Consider the following 26080-nt stretch of genomic DNA (forward strand, 5'->3'; position numbering starts at 1 on the left):
AGTTTGTGATAGACCGTTACTTACTGACTCGGGACAGCATTTCTCACAGAGTACTGGGTGTGTTATTGGTCTCAATACTAGCCAGTGGGCCACAAAAATAATTAACAGTGGTAGTAAAATGAATTGGATACACACATACAGTGATTCAAAATAAATTGTCTTGCTCTCATTTCAATATAGATGGCTTGTTGGGCTGTTAGTGAGAATCGTAAATAAAGTTTAGTAATTACTTCCTGAGGACTTGACAGGACCTTAAGGAGGGATAGTGACTCAAAGTAGGATGATTTTCATGTTATTAGGATGTGCAATTTAAAAATGAATTAGGTGAAAACAAAGTAGATTTGCTTCAGATATTAACAACCAAGCTTATTTAAAGTGGGTGGGGTCTGCAAAAAAAAGTGCCGGCCTTCCCTAAGGATACCTAACCCCTAGGGCTCTTCCCACACCCCTGGGTGGTGGGTGTTTGGTAATAAAATGAAGCAATGTAAGTGTATACACTATTTTAGTTTGTGGAACTACAGGTCCCAGCAAGCCCAAGACAGCCAGGGCATGCTTGTGTCACAAAAATAAACCACACTCCTCATTTATACCACATTTTATTAAAAATGAAAAAACCTGATAATCTTTGTTCTTCATCTGTAAGGGATCCAATCTTGTAAACCTTTAATCCAATAGGCTTGTGTCCATAATAAAACCCAAGGCATGCCAGGTCCTGTAGCTGTCCAAAAAAAAAAAATCACATTCAAGGCCCTGGAGTTGCCCATAAAAATTTACCCCCTCATCCCCATTCCCATCAAAAAATATTCCACTGATGAAGAGAAAAAAACCTTCTTTTCTTGCATCTTGAATGACGACATAAAATTGACTTAACAAAACTACAAAGTAATACCTGATGTATCCCAAACCTGTAACCCATACAAATATTCACATTTTGTCATTTTTTTAGAGGCAAACGTCTGACAAGTTACAATACATTTGTTATTAAACTGCCCCATTGAAGTGTTGTATATATTCTGATTGATACTAGAACAGCATTTATAATGTTTTCTTCTCAAATTAAAGTCAATCTTCTATGGAGTGAACTCAGTCTTGTTTTAGCCAGTTTGTAATTAGCTCCCTTAATATCCAGATAACTTATCATTTTCACCTGTTCTTACTGCTGACTCCTTTTATTTTTAACAGCAGTCTGTGCATTCAATATCTAACACTTGTTTATGCATTGAAGTATTTACATTGAATTTACCATCTGTTTACAGAATTCAGAAGGATTTTGATGTTCCCACAAATTGCTTAATTGGCGCTCACGCATACTGTACACAAGTAAGTAATTTAGAGTCATCTATGTAATTAAATGCACAACAAAGGCTTGTTTAATATCTAAAATAGTTATCCAATTGGAGTGCAGTTGAGGTTGTCTGTTATTGCAGGATTTAAACAAAATATTGTGTTAAATAATGTTAAATAGTGCAGGCTGCAGCCATTTTTTTGGCTGAATCAATGTTCACAAGAATGCAGCCTGTGAATTTACTAGTAACCAGTAGCATCACCATGTGTAGGTGATGTGTAGGTGTGCATTAAAGTCACAGGTGATAGAATATCTTATAAGTAGGATTATTATTGTTGATTTGTAAGGCACCACAATGCTCCGCAGTGCAAGACAGTGGGGAAAACAGGACACACATAAAACCCCGGCACAATCAGGGGAGGGCTGGCAAATTTTAGCCTGGGGGGCAAGTCTTGATTCGACAGCCTATTTTAAAGAAAAAAAAAAGGAAGGTAGCCCAGTGACCCAGCCCAAAGTAGCCCACTGTGGGACCAATCCGGGGCAGATGCCCCCCAGCCCAGCCTGCCCCTGGGCACAATTGGGAGGTATGGTTATATGAATAAGGAAACCAGTATAGACATTCTAGCAGATACGTTCTACAACTCTTCAGTCTTACAGAAGCCTCATCTGTGCGTAGTTAAAAGTCAATTTAGTTATTCTGAGTTTGCTACGTGGTTTGGCAAAGAGTAAATAAACACGCACATGTAATTTAAATTATCATTGGACAATTGTGAAATTTCAACAGTCCACCCAGTCCCAACAAAGGAATTTTGGCAGAGGTGCGTTTCCCTGCTCTGGCCTCTGATTTGTCCATATTTGTCAAGGTCCACACATGTATGAGAAATTAAACCTTTGAACCTTGTATAATGGAGGAAGTTTGTTTAATCACATGAAGCGCGTGCCTTTAATCCTGTATTTGATCTCTCACACAATTAGAACCTCAGTTAAACTAGTTCTCTGTCTATCAATAGCTCATTGTTACATTGTTGCACAGTGAGCCGTCGTCAGCATTGTGCTGTATAAGAAAATGTATTATTGTGTGTTACCGTTTGGTAAGTGTGTTTATTGACCCTGTGTCCCAGAAAGCAGAAAAAAAATAAACTGTTTATATTCATCAAAACTGGATTACTCCTTAGTCTGACTCTGATAAGATATATGGAGAACAAGGGGTCTATTCTAATGCACAGGACCATCACGCACGAGGCTGCGGTATTATGGCGTACTGATCACAAGACTGTAATGGTGCAAGAGTCCATCGAATAAATCAGTTGTGCACAAGGAGAGGGCATATTTCTGTTTTCTATTATTCTTATTTATATAGTAAGCAGGACATTAAAACAATCAAAAAGCATGAATGTGTCATTGGAGCGAGAACCGTGTTCACAAGAGCTTACAATTTAAAAGGAAAAGGGGATTTAAACACACCATTCAGCTGGACGTACTACAGAAAACACTGTCTGCTTTTGTACACTGTGACTTAGGGCTAGATTTACAAATCTGCGGGTTTGAGAAAGTGGAGATGTTGCCTACAGCAACCAATCAGATTCTGTTTATTTAGTACATTCTACAAAATGACAGCTAGAATCTGATTGGTTGCTATAGGCAACATCTCCACTTTTTCAAACCCGCAGTTTAGTAAATATACCCCGTAGAGTTGAGATAGATTGCGCCTCCCTCTCATCTCTAAATATATCTGCATATTCTAGTGTGGACAGCCTGTGAAATAGCAGCTTTCGAGAAAAAAACCAAAATATTTTGCAATCACACATGGTTTGAGCAATGTGTCTATCATACTCTACAAAATGCACTATTTGGTCCGAATATCTTAGCCTGGGATCTTTTTTCTTTCGGGCAAACTGTTTGACTAAAATGAAAAAAAAACAGCATTCCCGCCCCACCACCATTCGTAGACTACTCTATAAAGCACTGAGATTGTTCCCAGATTCTCTCAGCTGTGGGAACTGGGATAACAGAAGATATTTGGATCCCTAGAGCGGCAACTTTTACACTCCATACACCCCAATTCTTAAGACCCCAGTATGTTATACTAAAATATGATAACATTTCAATAAAACACATACACAGTTGCCAAATACAAAATAAAAATTCCTTCATTTACCACTTTATTAATACAAAGAATTTCTCGGCTATTTGTAATTCAATGAGATCTTCATTATATTTGTAATCCACGAAGATTTCTTCTTCATTTGTACTATTAGTGAGATCTTCGTATGTAATCCACAGGAAATAAGATAAAGAAACGTTAACAAATGCACCCCTGAAAGGCTGTATCCTGCAGTATATCTGTACATCTACACATAGTATACTGTGACCATATCTACCTTATCAATTCTTACAGTAAAATGTTTTTATACCAACAAGCATAGTACTGATGAATTTTGTGATAAATATGAATATTTTGGTGTTTTTTCTTGATTTTCTCAATGTTATTAGACTGATCGATCAATATTTTATTTTATCTTTAAAATCAGGAGCTCGTGAACCTTATCGTGGGCGGCCGAGCCGTGTCTAATGTGTTCAATGACGTAGTGGAGCTGGACTCGGGGAACGGGAACATCACTATCCTGAAAGGGATCACTAGCCGCAGCGATATCGGATTCTTGTCTCTCTTTGAACACTACAGCGTGTGCCAGGTAATTGTGTCATACTCAGAGGGGTGATCTGTGCAGTCCCTGTGGATAACCCAGTAAGCTGCGTGGTATGAAGTTGTACGGCTGCATGTTACCAATAGATAGAGAAGTGAGGGCCACTAAGTCTCCATGTTATTAACTAGTCTAGGATTCGTTCACATTACACGTAACACAAGAGGGTTGGGAAAGAAATACACACATTTTTCGTGCTCTTGACTTCATTCGTAGTTGCATATGGCTAACGAGTTTTGGTTTTAGCCTTTTTAGCCAGAGATTTTCACTGTTATTTTTTTTCCCATTGTTTGTAAACAAAATATAATAATAAAAGACAAGGTATATGAAGAGAAGGGGACATTGTCATTTGTGGTATGTCAGTACAATTGCTTAAAGTCTGTTAGATATGGTGTCGCTTTATATGTATTCGAATTAGAAAAAAGAAAATAAATAATCGACTTGCTGGGCATAACCATCGCTCTTTGCGTAGACTGTAAAGGTACCAGGTACATATTGAGAGGGCTGCAGTGATTGGTGACGCACACAGAACGTATCCCCTTTGTTATATTTGTATGGGAGGATGATCATCTAGAACTCTGAGTTCAGACCAGGTAGTTGAGGAGAGATAACGAAGTGTCTGTGATTTCACATTAGATTGAAGGGAATCAATTTACCTTTCTTAACAGTAGATTCTTGTGCCAGAGTGGCCTCCAGCCAGTCCAGTTTAAAGACATAGAACAATTTTTCTTTGAAGAGTTTAAACGATGGAATCCCTGGTTGTAACCACACCTGAAGGATAGTATAAGGACCAGGAGAAGTTACCTCCAGACACATTTTGTTCCTTAGGAAGAATTCCTATAATGGCCCATTCTGCAGTAAAGGGCCAATGACTTACCAGTGTATCCATTGCAAATTGTCTTATTCTAGTCCAAAAAGCCAGCACCAATGTGGGAGGAAGAGGAACCCATTAAAAAACTGTGATGTGAAGATAGATAAGATCTGTGATTCACATTTAGGTACAGTCCAGTGTACATACTCGCTGGGATCATACAAGCTTGTTAGTAAAATATTAGTAGTTAATTCTGGAAAGATTGTATCCATTGAGACCTGTTGTGGAATTTGAGTAATCCATTCTATCCCTAATAACATTGTAATGTAAAGAGATGGCTTTCTGCGAAGGGGGCTTCTGTCATAAGAATGAGTCTAGTGGGGTTTGCCTGATTTTTTTTAAATACTGACCAACTGCACAGTATCACTTTTCTCTTATTTCATAGGATGGATGTAATCCACAGATTGTTCTTATTCTTTGAGTTTGGTCAAGGGTACAGTATAATTTCTCCTGTTATTTATAATGGATGTAATTCTCAGTACGGGGAAATACACATTATTACTTATCTTGTATGACAAATGAATTTTAATCACTCATAGTGGACAGATTCTTCCATGTCCTTGTAGGCGGCAATAACCAGGTCTTGGCCATTGCTAATATTATGGTGACTTTTGTGCCACCTACGCACGCGTCATAGACAGCTAATTAATATGCCGCACAAACCAGTGTTTGTAACGTTGTGACACTGGAAGCAAAATTGCTTGTGATGTCTCCTTATTGTCTTAAGTTATTTAACACACGAGGGTCCAGCCATCTTGGGCAAAGGATGAATAGATGTAACTGAGTAAAGGGGTGATCGGAATGTGACAGGTGGTGTTGCCACTTTTAGCAAACTACACATTTCCGTCACCATGGCAACTATCCGTAACTATGAGGTAGAGGACCAGAATTTAAATGCTTTTGCCCTAAACATTTTTGTCCTTCTCAATCCTTACTACATATGCTTAGTGTCTGGTTTTTATAATATATTATGTGTTGTAGATCAGTATCTCTGCATAGGGGCAGAAATACACATTTTCTATGCTCTTTTTTAAGAGTAAGTTTCTCCCATTGTGATCGGCCCGTACATCTCTGCTTACTGATTACTCAGCAGGATTATGACTTCTCCCATCAGTATTAGTTGTGTTATTTTTCTCAAACAGCTGTTGATACATTCCATAAAAACCCACAATTGTTCTATTCAACTTCTGCAACACTTCCTAGAATACTTGTGCAATCAGTTCAGCATTCTCCACATTCTTCCTTCTGACAATTAGAATGCAGACGAAATAACGCAGGAGAGACCTCTTATTTGGAGTAGAACAATTAACCATTATGCGATGACCACGTTAGACAAACAATCGTCTTGGAGAAAAAGAAACATTAGTTCATGAGGCTGCGGAAAGCTGTTTATTGGTGTCACATTAGGTCACTGCGTCGTAATACTCTCGTAACATCTCAGACTTTTAGTTCAAGATTAATACCAATTGCAAATTGCACGTCTTTAAGTTGTGTGAAATGAAATATAATTGCAGTTTATTTAAATAGAAACCCTTGCATAGTTGTAATGCATATTACTGTTTTTGTTTTGATTGCTCCCCTCCTCTTTATTATGTTGTCATAGGCAGAGAGCTCTTTATTATTCGGTCACACAGTAATAAGGTTACTGCAGTCGGAACATGAGGATCACCTAATACCAATTACTAGGTATTGTCAGAGATATAGGAGCTTGGTGCTGTGTTGTAGCTGCTTTTACAGAACATCATCAGCATCAGTTATTTATATAGCACCACCAATTTTGCAGCGTTGTACAAAGAATATTTGTCACTCACATCAGTCCCTGCGACAGTGAAGCTTACAGTCTAAATTCCCTATCACACACATAGATACACAGACTAGGGTCATTTTGTGATAGCATCCAATTAACCAACTAGTTTGCTTTTGGAGTGTCGGAAGAAACCGGAGCACCCGGAGGAAACTTACGCAAACACGGGTAGAAAATACAAACGCCACACAGATAAGGCCGTGGTCGGGAGTCGAACTCATGACCCCAGCGCTGTGACCACTAAGCCACCGTGATCATCAGTGCCAACATGAATGAAATCAGTGCAGACACTCTAAGAGGTATATTTACTAAAGTGCAGGTTTGAAAAGGTGGAAATGTTTCCTATAGCAACCAATCAGATTCTAGCTGTCATTTATTTAGTACATTCTACAAAATGACAGCTAGAATCGGATTGGTTGCTATAGGCAACATCTCCACTTTTTCAAACCCACAGTTTAGTAAATATACCCCTAAGTGTATAAGTTCTGATTGGTCAAATGCGCAGCTACAAAAAGCACCCACGTGACATTAGCCTAAACCTCCTTAAGATAATAAGCTTTAGCTCTGTCTTATGTCTCTGTGATCAGAACAATATAAAGCAGCTGCACAAAATATTAATAAGATGATGTTGCCAGTAAAACTTTTATGGGTAACTGGGTCCTTGGATACTACCTCTCGTCAGTTCTAAAATCTCAGTATTCGATGTGTGATGGCCTCTTTATTTATAGAGCGCAGGCTTGTTAATGGCAGGAGTTATGGTCTACCTTTGTTTGCCAATTTGCTCACAAATAGGGGAACTGATAAATAAAATGTATGGTCTGGCTTCCACTAAAGATGCTGAATAGTATGTTATCCACATATTTTTTTATTTAGTAGACTAGCAATCATATAAGACAAGCTTCTAGTGTTCACTGCCCCGGAATGATGTAACGTAGAGAAGCACCACCGAACAAGCACTTCTGCTGTCTCTGAAAGTCATAACAGACAGTATGTTGGACATATTGAGTTACATTTAACTATATCAGGCCTTTAAAGTTCATTAGTTAATAAACAATAACACAAAACACAGACGATAAAGGACTTTGACACCTCTAACTATGTATTTAATCAACTAATATCTGCAGCAATTTGCTGATATTGCCAAATAAGAAATCAAATTGAAAAAAATTATTGGGGAAGCGCTGATATAGTTGACAAATTATTTATTCATAAACATAAAAACCCAATTGTAAATACATACTTATATGAGATACAATAAAATGAATTAAAATAATTGCCGGTAAATCACATAATTTGAACAATCCGGATTAAAATTGTATATAGATATAAGTTATGTTGGTACCAAGATGTAAATATAATATAAACAGTGTAAATATTGTAATATAATCTCATTTATCCTAATATTGATATAGCACATACAGAAATGGATGCGTGATATTTAACTCCAATGTTCCTAATACGTCCGTTTCAACGTAACCACTTACATGCAAAACGGTCTATATAAACAGGCTGGAGTGTAAATTAACGTGATGTTATTGTTCTTCATCAATTTGGAGAAAAAACGTGATAATATTCCACCTTATGTGCATATGCACCAGAGTAATATCTGCTCGTGGATATAGTCCCAAAATCACTGTCTCAGCCGGAACAATGAAATCTCCAAAGTTTGTATAGTGAAATTATCAATACACATCCATTGAAAACCTGTAGTTCAGTATAAGAATATGGACTTTATCTGTTTGGAGACACATAAACACTTGCATCCGTTGGATTGGTCATTCAATCCAGAAAGTGATAATAGATTTCTTTTCGCGCAACAGCTGTCAATGACCAAACAACAAATGAGATCCCAGAAGTGGTCATTTGGTGCGTTTCTCCGTCCTATGCTGACGGTTTGATCACAGGTCAGTGATAGTTAATACACAGAAAGGATCATTTCTGAATCAAAAAACCGTGGACCTCCTTGGAAGTGGTAAAGCTCCCAGATGTTGTTCCTACACTTTCAATGGGACACTCCACATCTTCCAGACACACTTTATACTGGAAATCTAGTTTATTAATGACCCGCAATAAGTCTTATTACCCCTTTAGAGTTTAGTTTCCCTATTGCTGATATCAGTCTGGAGTTATGCTATTAGTATTGTTTTATACCACATCTCAGGTTGCTGGCAATGGCTGAAGGTGATTAGCTCTTGTTTACATTAAACTTTGAATCCTGTTCCGCACATCTCTGTTGTGAGGATGATATTCGGGAATATAATCCATGTAAAACTAGGGCTTGTTCTGTAATGACTCTTTGTTCTTGGCTACTTCCGAGCTTGCTGAAAGTAATTAAATATAAATTAAGAGCTTGGCACAAAGCCTTTTATTTATCTAAATCATATTTTTCGATGCCCTTTGTCAGGAATCTCATGCAAAAACAAGATGAATGTGCAAATAACACTGGATTGGTGAATACACAGAACAGGTTAGATGGGATGGAACTGACAGTGGTCCAGAAACACACAGACCACCTGGGTGAAGTCAGTAATTACACATCCAGCATGATTTTGGAATGTAAAACAATGTCACATTAAAAAACAAACAACTCATGTTGTGCTTTAAAATATAAAAAAAAAATGACAGAGAACTAAATAACATTGTAGGGTTTGTTACTCGGAAACAGAGAGTTGGAGAAGGGTCTGGATACATTTGCAGGGTACAATGAGAATTGCGGAATTTATTGTTCACTCTAACAGTGAATAATCGCTGTATTTTGCAGACATGAGCACAGAGTGAGTAATGAATTTCCATACACCCAGCGCTCACTTCATGAAGATAAGGACGTAGATAGTGCACACATTTATTTTATTTATTTATCTTTTACTGTGTTCTTTCCTACCCACAACTAGCACAATTGTGGGTTTCCCTGCCATAAGACTTACGCCCTTCCCGAGATAATGCCTACTGCTCAAACCTTTATTCCCTGTAGATATTACAGAGTGGGATAGACTAAGAATTAGTGTACAATCATTAGTGCAAATGCGCAATTTAGGTGCCGTAGGATTTGGCTTGAGTGCCCCCAGAAAGAATGGGGCCTGAAGAGCCTATTTGAGATAGAGCTGCACCCAAAGTTTTAACCTGGCCTTTGTAGGGAATTAGCATTTTGATAAGTCTCCATTTTGGATGGCATTACCCAGAAGTCCTTTCTCCTTCTGGTGAGGTTATTTGCATGTTGCCCTAGATTCCCTTGGCTTCACCATTCCCCTCAGTGGCTGCCTGCAGCAGCCAATCAGAGAGGACTCTCCTGGTGCTAAGGCAAGTCCTTACTGGTACGGCTTATTTATCTAGCCTGCTGTGGCAGCCACTGAATACAGTGTGGCCCTGAGATTGTGGGGCCCTCATTTGCCCATTGCTTGGTAACCAGGCAGGAAGCACGAATGAAGGTGAAATATATTTGACTACAATGTGACACTGGTCAACTCAAACATGACGACGATCCAGCCCTTAGGTCTACGACAGGAAGACCATCTGCATTCACTGTGAGCTCAAACCCGTGTAGATGTATTGCGTTTCTTGTAAAGTAATTTGCTATTCATCCTAAGAGTACAACTTGTCCAGAGAGTCTCTTTTACCTCTCGTCGACCGGCCGCGCAGGAAAAATGTCCTCGCTCAGATCTGGTAAACTAGAATTGACCTTTGTAAGCCCCCAGGTCAGAGAGCTGATTCTGAAATCTTTGGAAAGGAAATTCTCCTGAGTAAGAAGCTTTTGGCGAATGCAGGAATGTACGCCCAGAACAAAAGTAATATGTTTAAACCATCTGCTCTTACTATCAAAGCATACACAAGCTTAGATGAAAAGAAAGGGGATTTACAGTACTTTATACCAACATAGGTTTATTTTTTAATACATTTTGGAAACTTTTCAGGGGAATATTGCGGAAGACGCCGCTTGTGTCTGTTGACAGTTTCCCACAGTATACGCAGTAAAAGAATAACAATCTCCATTCTTGTTACTTAGTCATTGGAACTATCACTTTTTACAAAAGAATAATAAAATCGCTCCTTGAACATTGTGAACGGGGCAGCACAGTAGCCTAGTGGTTAGCACTTCCGCCTCACAGCACTGGGGTAATGAGTTCGATTCCCGACCATGGCCTTATCTGTGTGGAGTTTGTATGTTCTCCCTGTGTTTGCGTGGTTTCCTCCGTGTGCTCCGGTTTCCTCCCACACTCCAAAAACATACTAATAGGTTAATTGGCTGCTATCAAAAAATTGACCCTAGTCTCTGTCTGTCTGTCAATCTCCCTCTTTTTCTGTCTGTGTCTGTGTGAGTGTGTGTCTATATTAGGGAATTTAGACTGTAAGCTCCAATGGGGCAGGGACTGATGTGAATGAGTTCTCTGTACAGCGCTGCGGAATTAGTGGCGCTATATAAATAAATGATGATGATGATTGTATAGAGATCTGGCTATGGGAACGGTCACTTGCAGCCTGGTTCTGGCACTGGTTGGTGAAGGTCAATCATTGGTTGGAAGCACTAAGGCTAGGTACACATTGCCTAAAACAGAACCATTTTACCCCAGATTCAGTAAACTGCCACCACTATAAGGTAGACACAGCTAGAACGATTGTCACTATAGATAAATTTGATTATTTTGGTAAACTTGACCTCCGTACTCCCTAAAGACGCACCTGAAATGTAGCATGTACTTTTACTAGTAGTACCTGTACTTATTATAGGACGCTGCTGGCTCCAACTAAGGTAAAGTGCTGTTGTATTATCCATTGGGAACCTAAAGGTTAACTTTTGTGTAGAGCTGCAACATTGTTGCAGCTTAGCTGCCTGACACTTCTCCTGTAAGGAAAAGAAGAAGATGTGAGAGCCAAGACTACTATTTTTCAAACTTACTTCATACATGTCAGCTGTATTCTTTAGCTCACAAGTGGATTATAAACTTTTTTAACCCATTTTTTTTTATATTGGTTGGATATGGACTTTATTCCTATGCTGTGCAAAATCATGCGAAGTTCTGGTCGCACACCTGGAGACGATCAGCAACCAGAGAAAACAAACAGTCGCTGTTAAAATGTCAATATATTTGTACTGTTCCCCATGGTCTATTCTGACCTAATTGTGAACCTTCTAAAAAAAAAGTTTAAAATAATTAAAAGAAAACAAAAACATCCCCAGTCATTTCCAGCCCCTATAACTTTTTGTAAATAATAGAAAATGACACATATTAGGTATTAAAATAACTGGAGAAACAGCAGAGTATTTGGAATATTGAGTATAATCATGGAAAAGTAAATTTTTTTTAGTAATGTGGTTTTGTAAGTTGTAATATTATACTAGAATATAATATATTTAAAAATGCTACAAAAGAAAGCACTGTCTGTCATAAAAACAATTTGAAATTTACTGTTACTCTAGTCCCAATAAAGAACAAAAATTATTGTCACTTAACCACCACAAAGCAGAGATGGTAAAGCGCGTCGGGTCACGAAGCTGCAGAGTACCTTGGTTCTTAATTGATTAATAGGTGTTTATTATTACTCTAGATAGCAGCAGCTGATTAATAATGATACATTGCATTTCATCTTCTCATCAGCTGAGGATATGAATTAATAATTATAGTTTCCTAAATTTTGTCATTGTTTTTCAGGTTGGCTCTTATCTCAAGACCCCCAAGTATCCCATCTGGGTGGTCTGCAGCGAAAGTCACTTTAGTGTCCTGTTTTGCACGAAAAAAGAGTTGGTGAGCGACTGGAAAGCCGAACGACGGTTTGACCTTTACTACTACGACGGGCTGGCCAATCAGCAGGAGGAGATCCGTCTTACATTGGGTAGGTGTTATCTGTAAGTGACGATCATTCCACTAACTGGTGGTGTGTAAGTCACTTTGTTCTCAGACTGCCGTATCAACCCAACAGAGCCACCCAATCCTCAGTAACACATACAAGTGTCATACAAATCATTACTGCAATCTGCTCAACCGCTTCCCTGGTCTGGATATAAAATAAGTATCATTCATAGACTGCAATGGAACAGCGCCCCCTGAGATCAAATTGTCTGGAAAATTCTATAATGCTTGTCATTAACATTCTATGTATACAAATGTGTAACCCTGTAGCAACCAACAACAACGCAGAATAAAATGGACAATGAGATCAGAGCCGGATTTAGACCACATGGGGCCCTAGGCAAGATACTGGTTTGGGGCCCCCTCCCTGAAAAAACCCATAGCACTATAGTTTTTTAGCATAACATATACCCCTATTCAGGGGCTGGCTGGAAGACTTTAGCCCGGGGGTGCAAGCATATAGCACTGGCCCATAAGTAGCGGCCCATTTTTAAAGGTTGGTCTCACCACTAGCCCTGGGAGGGCCCTCTGGGAACCACTGGGCCCCAGGCAATTGCCTAGGTTGTCTAATGGTAAATCCGGCCCTGAATGAGATTGGTGGCTGTGGGTTAAAGCACATTTGTACCTCTTGGGATGCTGCTTTCACCCTCCTGTATTCCTCCCCACACATCAGAGCAAAAACTGAATTGGGAAAAAAGTTGCCGGGGATCCATAGAAACCAAACATTGATCCAACGAGGCCAGTTCCGTCTTTAGGCAAAGACACTCTCTTCTCTATTGTGACTGTCCTGCAATAATCAGACTATTAGAGATGTGGGGATAAATGTGTTATGCTGCGATTTTTTCAACTCGCCGCAAATCGGCGACTTTGCAGCTAAAATTTAAAGTGGCGATGGCTTGTAAAGGCCGCTTTAAATTTTAGCTGCAAAGTCGTCGATTTCCAACGAGTTGAAAAAATCGCAGCATAATACATTTACCCCATGGACTAATCTTCAGACTGTATCCCAGTGATTGGGGCACAAAGCTCTATTCAAGGGAAAACTAGGTCTTACCAAGCGGAGGCGTGTTCTGATAATGTCATGGTGCATTCATGTGTGACGATGTTGTCATGTGCTGGAACTAGTTACACGTTCGTATGAGAACACTTAATGAAAGAGATGCAACATCCCCCTGATATCGCAGGGTAAGATGTCCTTACCACTGTTCCCTGCGAGCTAAGTGATCTAAGTATGACAGTGATAACTGCTAATTGTTCTATGTTTTTGTGCATATTTCTCCCTTTTTTCTGTGTTTGCCATTTCTCTACCTTTTTATTTCCTTCAACTTCAAATAGAAATGAACGGCAAAGAAAATGCTGGGCAGACAGCTAGTGAAAACTGCAAAGCAAACGTGTACTACACCATGGGCTTCTGTGTGTTATTCGTACATTACATTTCTGGGGGTGTGAGGGGTTTTGCGCTTGAAAAAAGCACAGAGCGCTACCAGAGAACGTGCTTATTCTAGACGCTATGAAATCCAGCAGATATCAAACGGTCCTTCAGGGTGGTTTTCATTGGATCAACCTTTTAACTCTTTAATTTGTAGATCAAACAGCTTACAGGAAACACGGGTTCTAAGGGTAATATCTCACGAGCAATTAAAATATTAATTTTTTTTCTCTTATGTCGTTGCTTCATAGTATTAAATGAAGACTTGGGGGTATATTTACTAGACTGCGGGTTTGAAAAAGTAGAGTTGTTGCCTATAGCAACCAATCAGATTCTAGTTTTCATTTATTTAGTACATTCTACAAAATGACAGCTAGAATCTGATTGGTTGCTATAGGCAACATCTCCACTTTTTCAAACCCGCAGTTTAGTAAATATACCCCTTGGAGCTAGTGTTTATACACTATATAATCACTAGTTCGTAGTCCTCAATCATTAGAGATCTAGCACTGTGCTTACAAGGCTGTTGTTTCAACCACTTGTATCACATCACTGTTGCTGTCAATTTATGTAAAAAAACATCACATTGTAACAATGCCCTTTTTTAATAATAATCTAAAATTGCAGACAAATCGGCCCTCATATCACTTGACTAGAATCCTATCACAGTCTTGATTAATGGAATGAATGTAGGCGGTAGGCATTTCTCCAAAATTAGGAGGTATTTTGTAATTGTTGTAGTTTTTAATGGGTTCATGTTTTCCCTCTTATCTTATCTGTTCTGTGTTTATACCATCACTCATCTCTGTGGGGTAGATGTACCGGGAATATTAATTCATGTGTGACTCAGATTACAGGGAGTTGGTTATATTCACTAATATCTCTACAGATCAGGACATATTTTGTTTGTGTATACATTTTCATACATTATTTAAACCTTTCAGTTTAGCAAATGTTATATTTAATTACCCTCATTTGACTACTACAGAAATAAAAACTATCGTCTTGTTTTTTTCCTCACATAAAAGCTCCATTTTATTTTCAATAATTTTGGTACACATAGGGGGAGATTCAGTTCAGCGAGAGGTGTCCCCGGAACGTCCACTGAGACACTTTGTGACGGAATTTTACAGGAATCTTCGCTCATTTTTTCTCGCACCCTGTAGATATAATTGCATATTTGTCAGGATTAATGCGGCTAACCCGATAACCACAAGCAGCTCTCTCTATGCCAAATGAGGTTTAGATATTTTCTGCATATCCATCTCCTATGTAATAATATATGAGATAACGCACCACCTTTTGTGAAGTATAATGATATAGTAAAGTTCCGGTGACTGCTTAAAGGCCAGAGTTCTTATTATACAAGTCCCGGAACTCTTAATACCTCAAAGTGGTTTATTCATTATAGCTTATGAATAGTGGTTTGTCACAGAGAAAGTAAACATTTTAGTATTTTTATTATCATTGTATCAATTGACGTGTCGGTGTACCTCTTTGATTTGTTTTGTGGGTGAGTGTGGGGGTTAATGTGAGAGAGGAAATCAGAGAGAGAGGTTTGTGGAATGTGCAGGTGCAGATATTTGGATTATACATTGAGGGTGTTGTCCTCTCTGGCTGCAGGAATAAAGAGAAGTGCAGGAAGTATTGTGTTGTCCCTCTCTGGCATGGGTGAGATGTCCTAAAAGAGACACTGCTAGAAAAGATAATAATATTATTATTATCACTCACTGCCATTGCTAGGCACTAAAGGATAAGGATGTGTTTCATAAATATAGATTCAGCAAGGATTTACACCTCTCGCAGTTATCCAGATAACACAGCATAGTGTGACCTGGAAATGACCGGGGCACCCAATAAATATCTGATGGGAAGTGATTATTGGGCACGTGGGTAAAAGTAGATGACTGCTATCGGCTTCCTACCAGACCCATCCAGAGCCGGATTTAGACCTCATAGGGCCCTAGGCAGGATACTGTTTTTAGGCCCCCTCCCTGAAACAATCCATAGCACTATATTTTTGCAGCCTACCATATACCCCTATAGTTACGTAGAAGTGAAAGCATGTGCCGCTGCATGCCTACCATATACCCCTATAGTTAAGTAGATATGAAAGCATGTGCCGCCGCGCAGCGGCGCCAAAGGAGGTGAGGGCGTGGCTTGCATCTTTGGGGGCGTACCTAACATGTGAAAAGAGCAAGGCCACCCTGCTGCAGAAAAAGGCACCCCTAAATAATTACCAAGCAGTCCCGTTTTTTTAAGTAGTTGGGTCAAAACAACATAATAAATATTGAAGTCAGGGCAGAAATACTTACTTAAGTTGTTTGCAAAAATAATACGCATAAATCCAAGTATGTGCTCTTGTCACTTTTGTCCCTCTATCATCACACTGTGCCCCTTCATTGTCACTTTTGCACCTTCACAATATCACATGTGCCCTTTCCCCATCACCTCTGTGCCCATCACCATCCCCACCTCTGTGCCAATCACCATCACCACCAATGTGCCAATCACCATCACCACCTCTGTGCCCATTACCACCTCTGTGCCCTTCACCATCACCACTTCTGTGCCAATCACCATCACCACCTCTGTGCCTCTTCACTATCACCACCTCTGTGCCCTTCACCATCACCACTTCTGTGCCAATCACCATCACCACCTCTGTGCCCCTTCACCATCACCACCTCTGTGCCCATCACCACTTCTGTGCCAATCACCATCACCACTTCTGTGCCAATCACCATCTCTGTGCCCTTCACCATCACCACCTCTGTGCCCTTCACCATCACCACTTCTGTGCCAATCACCATCTCTGTGCCCTTCACCACCTCTGTGCCCTTCACCATCACCACCTCTGTGCCCATCACCACCTCTGTGCCTCTTCACCATCACCACCTCTGTGCCCTTCACCATCACCACCTCTGTGCCAATCACCATCACCAATTCTGTGCCCCTTCACCATCACCACCTCTGTGCCCTTCACCATCACCACCTCTGTGCCCATCACCACTTCTGTGCCAATCACCATCACCACTTCTGTGCCAATCACCATCTCTGTGCCCTTCACCATCACCACCTCTGTGCCAATCACCATCACCACTTCTGTGCCAATCACCATCTCTGTGCCCTTCACCACCTCTGTGCCCCTTCACCATCACCACTTCTGTGCCCCTTCACCATCACCACTTATGTCCCTTGTTTTACTTACCTTTCTATTGCGCGCTGCTCCTCCTCCGTCAGTCCAGATGTAAAAAAAAAAAAAAAAAAAGAGTCACGTGATCGCTCATCGGGTCCCGGCAGCCTCTCCTCCTCTCTCTATCACTGAGACACTGAGAGGAGAAGAGGCTGCCGGGACCCGATTCGCGGCACCCGACCCCCCCTCCCCCGATTCGCGGCACCCCCTCCCCCGACTCGCGCCCCCCCCCTCCTGTCCCCCCCAGCTGTGCCCCCTGAGAGCCGCTAGGCCCTAGGCAGGTGCCTAGGTTGCCTAGCGGTAAATCCGGCCCTGGACCCATCTCGTGCCAGAAGTGACCTGGCCACTTGGCACAAGGGAACGAGCAGCCAGCCTACATATGTGGACAAATTGGGCAATGAGAATGCTATACAGTGCTTGTGGGTAACAACAGGATCAGTCAGTGTGGGAGACGCTACACACAGATGCTGATATGAATACTGTGAGCGTATGTTTACGTGTTAAGTCCTGGGAATGTCCCTATATTGCCTCTTAGATATACAAGTTGGTATAGTTATTGGGACTGGTACACCTGATAAAATCTGATCATACCACACGGAGATAAGGTTCAGTGCAGACTCCTTACAGTGAGATATTGCACACCACCCCCCGGAACACGGGGTATAATGAAGCAATGGGTAGAGCAAGATTAGTACCCTTCACAGAACTATTTGTCCTCTGTTTCCGGCTGTTGGATGCCAAGATGCTCTAGCTCCCATTCCATTAATCCTCCCTGTGGCTGACAGGCAGGCGGCAGCAATGTGAGATATGTAAACACAATAGTGTTGTATTTAGGAGATTTACTCCTTTCGTCTCACCCAAAAATAAAAACCTTAGCCTTGAGCAGTCTGTGGATTCCAGGGCGTAAATGTATCAAGCTGCAAGTTTCCATCGGGTTTGTAAAGTGGAGATGTTGTCTATAACAACGAATCAGATTCTAGCTATCTTTTTGTAGAATGCAGTAAATAAATGATAACTAGGGGCCTGATTCATTAAATCAGGCACTTTAATGAATTAGGCACTAGATTCTGATTGGTTGCTGTAGGCAACATCTCCACTTTTCAAACTTGACGAAAACTCGCAGCATGATAGATTTACGCCCAGGTCTCTCCCTATTCATCATCATCATCATCATCATTTATTTATATAGCGCCACTAATTCCGCAGCGCTGTACAGAGAACTCATTCACATCAGTCCCTGCCCCATTGGAGCTTACAGTCTAAATTCCCTAATATAGACACACACTCACAGACAGACAGGGAGAGACTAGGGTCAATTTTTGATAGCCAATTAACCTAAAAGTATGTTTTTGGAGTGTGGGAGGAAACCGGAGCACCCGGAGGAAACCCACGCAAACACGGGGAGAACATACAAACTCCACACAGATAAGGCTATGGTTGGGAATTGAACTCATGACCCCAGTGCTGTGAGGCAGAAGTGCTAACCACTAGGCCACTGTGCTACTGCATTAACAGTTTATGTGTAATGACTCGCAGGAAATTTATGATGCTATAATCTTCCATCTTTTCAGACACAACGAGGACCTGCACAGATGACATAGAGAATGATCTAATCCCGCCACTTGAATATTGTATCAGAACCAAGTAAGTATCGCTGTTTGGGAGAGGATGCCCCCATTTCTATTGCAGATTTAGGTGTAAATATGTATTATCTTGTGTCATTTTTAGGACAGAAACTATGCCCATACTTCTCCTTGACTGCTAAGATCCTACAACCATACAGATTTCTGTCCACAGAGCTGACATTCTGCAAGCAGAGCATTTGTTTTGCTCGGAGACAGAGATCTGTAGCTGTGTTACAAGTGTATAGTATCACATGAATTATATCTGAAAGGTTCTCAGACATTCATCTGTAATTTGTGTCTATTCTACATGACCCTTCCCTGATAATCCCTGAATGTATATTAATTCCTCCAGCAGCCAGTATATTAGTAGCCAGAAGAAGTCTGCGTGGAGAAGAACCAGTTGGGTGTGGTGAATGGATGCATCACAGTGATTGTAATGGAGAACTCTACTTTCCCCATGTTAACCATCTACCTCTTATCTGGCCTCTGTGTAAAGGATATGTCAACTATCTCTGCAAGCCTCATAGCGGGAAATAATCTGAACATGTAGCTAAGAGTATCCAGATGTTCAACAAAGGCAGAGCCAGCACATTACTGTGTCTGTGGTTTCTGACTGAGGAACATAATGGGAACTCAGCTGATACGTCGACTGTACTGGGGTAGATGTATCTAACCTTCTACAAAGGAAAAGTGGAGATATTGCCCATAGTAACCAATCAGATTGTAGCTATCATATATCTAGTACATTCTAGGTAAATGGTAGGTAGAATCTGATTGGTTGCTATGGGCGATACCTCCACTTTTTCTTTTTAGAAGGTGTGATAAATCTATATCATGTGATGGCAGATGAGGGAGGGAAGAGAAGGATATTACAGTGCACAGAGCAGAATGAGGTGTTCCAAAGCCTCCCTACTCTCTTCATCATGTGCCATGTGACTGTGGTTGCTATGGTAGTCACATGATACTTTTTATAGCTTGCCCCAGTGATTTATGTTAAAAAGCATACCTCATTTTTCATTGGATGGCTGCTTCAATATGTTCTTTAGTTATGTTATTCACCAGAGGTTATAGTAGATTTCAAGTGTCCTAGAAACTTTAGTTTATTGTAGAAATTCCCTCCCTACTCTCTACATCACCATATAATACCTACCTGCTGGTTGTTGTATATGCAGGGTTTGCACAGCGTCCTGTGACTACCATGGTAACCACAGTCACATGGCACATGATGTAATGAGCAGGAAGGCTTTGGAATGCCCATCTGAGCTCAGTCACCTCTGTGCACTGTAAAACCCTCAATCTGGGACCGTCCCACTTAATTCAGTACAATAGGGAGGTTTGTGATAATTACCTTTTTAAGGCGCTGTAATTATATTTGTTTAATATTGTTTTCTAGATGGAAAGGTGCAAACGTAGACTGGAATGGTACAGAACCCATCCTTTAAACACCAGCAATCTCAGTCTCCAGGGAACGATCTCCCAGTACATTTCACTATGGAGAACAGACATACACATGAAGTTTGCTCAGGATCTTCTGATGTGCTTTATTATTATATATCATGTAAAAGATCCTTTTGTGTGAGTGTAGCCTTAAAGCTGTACTACAGAATTGTCTGTAAAACTGTGAAATGCGTCGGTGATCTGTGTTCACAGAACATTGCAGTGGATTATACCATCTTTTATTGCACAAGAGAGACAATGAGAGTGGTCAATGCATGAAAAAAGACTGTATAATTACCAAAATTGGAGATGAGACTTGAAAATGTGTAACATAAGTGTTTATTAAATTTAATTATCTTCAAGTAAATACCTTGTCAAGTACGTAAGACATTAACCTCTTCACAAATTTCTGTATGGAATAGATGGTGAATATTTTAAAACCAAATATCTAATTTCAAGTGAAAAATATTTTTTACATATTCAATAAATAATAATATTTGACCATTGCATCAAATCATTACCTCCCAGTATTCTGGGTTGAAAATAGGGACATTTTAGACCAGAGTTGTGCAAGTTCAGTCCTCAAGGGCTATTAACAGGTCATGTTTTCAGGATTTCTGTCTGTAGAAACAGGTGGGATAATTACTGACCCAGCCAAATAGATTAACTCACCTGTGTATGATTAAAGAATTCCTAAAACATGACCTGTTGTAGCCCTTGAGAACTGAACTTGGACATCTCTGTTTTAGACCATGTTCTCAATCAGCAAAGGTCACAAACTATTGACCCTGATTGTGAGGGCACTTTCTTATTTCACCACAGAAATTGTGACTGTACCGTGAAAAACAGGACTGTTCAAAGTACGTCAATAGAGATCAGATTATCATGCTGCTTTCTGTCTTGTCATTATTTGTTTAGAAATGCATTTTACACTTTATTTTTATTAAAATTTTCTACATGTGATGTCCGTCATCTCTCAGTTTAGTTGATCTAGCAAAATAATGGTCTTTTATTCACAGTATTTGTATGAAAGTTACGTGGGTGAGAATGAGGCAACGCAAAATGAATATATGTAAATCATACTTGCCAACACTTGATATTTTTATTCCGGGAGCTGCCAGGGGTAGGTGGGCGTGTAGGGGCGGGGCCCCGAAAACCGCGTCATTTAGTCATTTTACAGCGGGGGCGGGGCCAAACGCCGCGATTCCCGGTGAATCGCGGCGTTTGAACTGAATTCTGCCCACTTCACTAGGAAGTGGGCAGATCAGGGAGATTGCCACACTCTCCCGGGAGTCCGGGAGACTCACGCAAAATGCGGGAGTCTCCCGGACATTCCGGGAGAGTTGGCAAGTATGATGTAAATATGAGTACATGCTTGAGCCTGGCCTTGGATTAGTTAGTAAGATTACTCAATCCATAAGTTTCTTTATCTTCATAACAGAGAAGTGGGCTGATGTGAGTAGCAGTGTGTGTAATCTCTTGTCTCAATGCAGAACGAAATATAATGTATGGAAATAAGGCTGGGTACACCATGACTGATGAAAAAGTCCCGATCAGCAGCCGATTCATGTGTATACACTAAACACATTTTACACGATTTACCTTCTGTGATCTTCATCTGTCATAACCATATTCTGAAAATATCCTGACTCTGCACACTCCATAGAGATCTATGGACGCTGCCGGTCCTGAGTGCGTACACACTGCAGAATTGTAACGACATTGTTCCATCATTGAATGAGATTTTTGGTTTTGTTTAAAAATCAAATGAAATGAGCTGTGGAATGATGATCGCTCATCGTTGGAGCACACACTAATGTGATACCGGGCCGAATGGCTGTTTATCAAGTGATTGGCCGGATAATTGGGTGATAACCCTGTAGTGCGTACTCAGCCTTAGTGTGATAATTCAATGCATAAGTGTTTTTTTATCTTGATAATGGAGCAATGGGCTGATGTGTGTAGCAGTGTGTATAATCTCTTATCTCAATGCAGAGCGAAAAATAATGTATGGACATAAACTCTAATATTAATTAGGATTCATTAATTGGAAATCATTTAGAGCTGCTGTAGGTCTATTTTGTCTTTGTGGCCCCATTCTCCACATGTTCAAGTGCATCACACTAAGGGTGTGCACACACAAGACAAGTACACCCCTTACTGATGCGTCCTGTTCAGAGTTTTCAGATGTACATTTTGCAGCTAATAGGTAGGTGTAAGTTTTTATTTGATAATGACGACTGCTGTATAATTTTTGTCAAAAAAAATTAGCGTTCCTACTTCTCTTACCCCCAGTGCTAGACAGCCTGGGCTGCCTTCCGCTAAACAGAGGGAGATTGAGCCTGGGGTCCCCCGTTAATGTGGAAAGCAAAGCCAGGATAGGGCTGGGTCACACTGTGTCAGGGAACCCCTCAACATGGGGTCACTCAGTCGTACTGTGAACCAGACCCAGCACTGGGTTGAAGAACTACCGTTCTTCAGGCTCTGAGTACCAGGGTAATGGCAACTGTACCACCCCAGTGGTCTCGGTATAAGAGTGATGCCCATTATATTAATATGACACTATTTTTCAAAAATAAACTTTAAATAAAAGACTCCTCGAAACCCCTTTTATCACTTGATTCAAAGATAAATCTTCATTCTTGACATAGGCCAATGGGAATGTTTTATGAAACAAGAATAGCTCCATTTGGACCACCGGCACTGATGGGAGGATCACTAGCTACGCAGCCAATCACAAGCAACTAAAACGGATAAACGCTTTTTGTTAATCTCATATGCTGTATTTTGGGTCTACTGCAAAGACTTGTGTTTGTAATAGCCATACCGTTGAAGACCTTATCCACTATCCAAACAATCAAAGGTCATTGTCACCCAACCAGCTATGCTTGTGTCTTTTGTAGATGCAGTGATTTGATGGGCCTATCAGCTATCTGACCGCAAGGGTCACAGTCTTTCTGGTTGGCTGATGACCACACAAGCATGCAGATGTGGCCATTGGCTGAGAGGATTTATTGCCCAGCTTGATCAGAATGATCTAATGAGATTTTCAGAGAAAACGAGCAATCATTAGTGACCCAACATCCGATTTCTCTTAGGAATTGCTGGTAAGTCCTGACACCATGAGAACACAGAGATTACGTAGACTTTGCATTGTTAGTCAGGATGTTCAGGAACAAATATTTTTCTTCTGAATTACGCATGGTTAAGAGTAACATTCAATGTAACACAGAATGTGCTGAGTATACTGGATGTATCCATAATTATTAACCTTTATTGTAACGGCATATCCAACATTGTTGTACAGTTCAGCACATCATAACTAAAGGTGAAAGGATCATGTTTGTAGAAGTGTGGACATTACCTTACAAACCAACCAGGAATGTGATTACATCAGAACAGTTCAAGAGACAACGTATTAATGTTTCCTTTTCTTATTACTTGATGTTTTCCCATCACCTGTTTCTCCCAGTAAAAGTAATGGAAGATGGGGGCATTATACTGAGAGAGATGAGAATCAGGGATGCACATTTACTAATGAATGCTAGGGCAGTGTCAACTATAAATTCTCCCTAATCTGAAAAAGACAGGTGTAGCTGAGTACAGTAAGCGTATGTTCTCATAATGAGATAAACTTGGCCGCAGACAAATATAGCCGTATATCTAGAGAAAATAGGGAACAGAAAGACAACGGTGCCTAATAGTGTATTAGTTTTAGGATAGGAATCCAGAAACCAATAGGTGATAATTAAACACATGAGATTCAGAAGTCTCAGGAAGGACCATATATGAAATCTTCAAACATATTTGCCAAATAGTAACAAAGAACAAGAAAACCAAAGATAGTGTAGTGCTTTCAAATCTGTAAGTAGAACAAATTACACCTAAAACTTCAGGTATATGTGTGTACCAGAAATAATAATGAAAATAGCTTATCTGTATTTGTTTCTTGTAACCACTGTAATGAATTCATATCACTCCGTAGTCAGTATAGCCAGTACTCTCTGTTATCAACCAGGAAACAAAAAGAATGGAGATACTATATGGGGTAGTATATTTAGAAAACAGATTTATTGCACATTATCATATAGATTTTGCACTCACAAATAATAAAAAGTATATGAGTTTTCTGAAATCCAGGTGAGATAGCACCGAGTGTCCTTATTAACTCTTCCTTCGTGAGTGGATGTTGTCCCCTCAGTTTTGCACGTAGAGTTTGCTGGTAAGTAATCCACAGGACAGAGACTCGGCAATGAAAATAATGTAAATTCTAGATATACACCAACTCAACGCGTTTCGCCAGGAGGAGCCGTAACTCTTTCGTGCGCTGCTGAGCTGGCAGTACAAAAACGGGCAGCAGCTCCTGGTTGGCTGATAGCAGATTGACCTTGAATCGTTAACACTGCGGCTATATTTTATGAGGTTGCTGCCGTCTATTCATTTAATTGATATTTCCATTTGGACTGCGGTAGAATAAAAGATTCCCATTTGATTTTGAAAAGGGGAAAACAGCAGGTGTTTGTATTTAAGTATTTATTATATGGTAAATGGTTCTAATTTCAGGTGAAAAACTGAAACATTTGCTTAATACAAGGGGAGGTACCACAGAGGTGGGAAGTTGGATTTTTTGTGACGTTTCCACTTTTGCGCAGTACATCCTTCTAGGACAGCGCAGATTGAAGTTCCCCCACGTAGATCATTATGGAACTTTGCGGTTTGCATCTCCTGGACTTCGGAATGACCTCCAGTGTCTGACTTGCAGTAGACAGATGAAAGCTTATTGCTGATTGGTTGCTGCATATTTTACACTTCAATGCAATATTATTAAATATATCTCATTTATTTTCTAATCCTGTAATGTAAAAAGGTGAGGGAGACAGAAAAAGTTTGCAGTAATATACATCTAGACAAATCACCCTTAAAGTACAATTGACATGTGGGCAAACAAAGGCAATTTATCTGCGTATAATTATAACTGTTACTAACAAAATTAACATGCCATATTCTAAAAAAACAAAACAGGCGGTAATAATGCACATTTGTAATGTCTTAGTACCTGATTTTGCGTTAGGAGCAAAGCAAAGAAAAGGAGAAACTTTGCACCTGGACAAACCATGTTACAATGCATGGGATACAAATTTAATTATTTCATGCAGCACACAAATATTTAATAGCTTTATTTTTACACTGAAATTAAAGTTGATCTATGACATGTCGTATCCCAACAATAAATCTGTCCCTATATTTTATATTTACCTCCCCCTCTAATGCTACATAGTTTTGCCAAGGTGAAAAGTTACTCCTTTTCTTTGCTTTGCTCCTAAGTCAAAATCAGGCCTTTAGTGGCTAATTAACACATGCAAAATAAATATGTGTGTGCACTTATTTCTTCATTGCACACAATGAAGCATAAACAGTAAAGTTAATTTACTAACCTGTAAAACGTGATTTTATATTTGCATAGATGCACCTGTTTCCCCACCAAGTGCAGTAATAGGTCCACATCCACATCCCGGTTTTAGAAGTGCCCCCAAGAAATTTAGCTGCCCCTCCCTTTTGCATCACTTTCCTCCCTGTCAGCCATTTTTTTCCTCTTAATACCGCTCATAAATATCTTATATTTGTCCTGAGACATCCGGATGGTCTTTAATACACGTGGCATTTTTTTTTGTGTTTGAATCTTGTTCAAACATGTTACGTGTTAGAAATATGTCTGTAAGGACCGGGAAGTGGACGGCGCACTTTGTAATAGACGCTTTTGTGTAAATATAAAGCAGCAAAGGGACATATTTTTTTTATATTAATGCCAAATTGTGGTTTTAATTGCACTTTAATGCTCTATATTTACTATGAATTATTCATAGTTGCCTACTCTTCCAGACTTGTCCGGG

The 26080-nt window shown here is 40.0% G+C and overlaps 1 protein-coding gene across 1 annotated transcript in view; it reads left to right on the forward strand.

The window, feature by feature from the left end:
• The window catches only part of MINDY4 (MINDY lysine 48 deubiquitinase 4), a 76579-nt gene extending 55427 nt beyond the window's left edge, over positions 1–21152 (forward strand). The window contains exons 11-15 of the mRNA XM_075214434.1: positions 1257–1320; positions 3817–3978; positions 12308–12488; positions 18699–18771; positions 20146–21152. Coding sequence (XP_075070535.1) covers positions 1257–1320; positions 3817–3978; positions 12308–12488; positions 18699–18771; positions 20146–20194 — 529 coding nt within the window. The 3' untranslated portion in view covers positions 20195–21152. The remainder of the gene's footprint in view (positions 1–1256; positions 1321–3816; positions 3979–12307; positions 12489–18698; positions 18772–20145) is intronic.
• The last annotated feature ends 4928 nt before the right edge of the window (positions 21153–26080 follow it).

Source organism: Mixophyes fleayi, chromosome 5, assembly GCF_038048845.1.
Source record: "Mixophyes fleayi isolate aMixFle1 chromosome 5, aMixFle1.hap1, whole genome shotgun sequence".
Classification (NCBI taxonomy): domain Eukaryota; kingdom Metazoa; phylum Chordata; class Amphibia; order Anura; family Limnodynastidae; genus Mixophyes; species Mixophyes fleayi.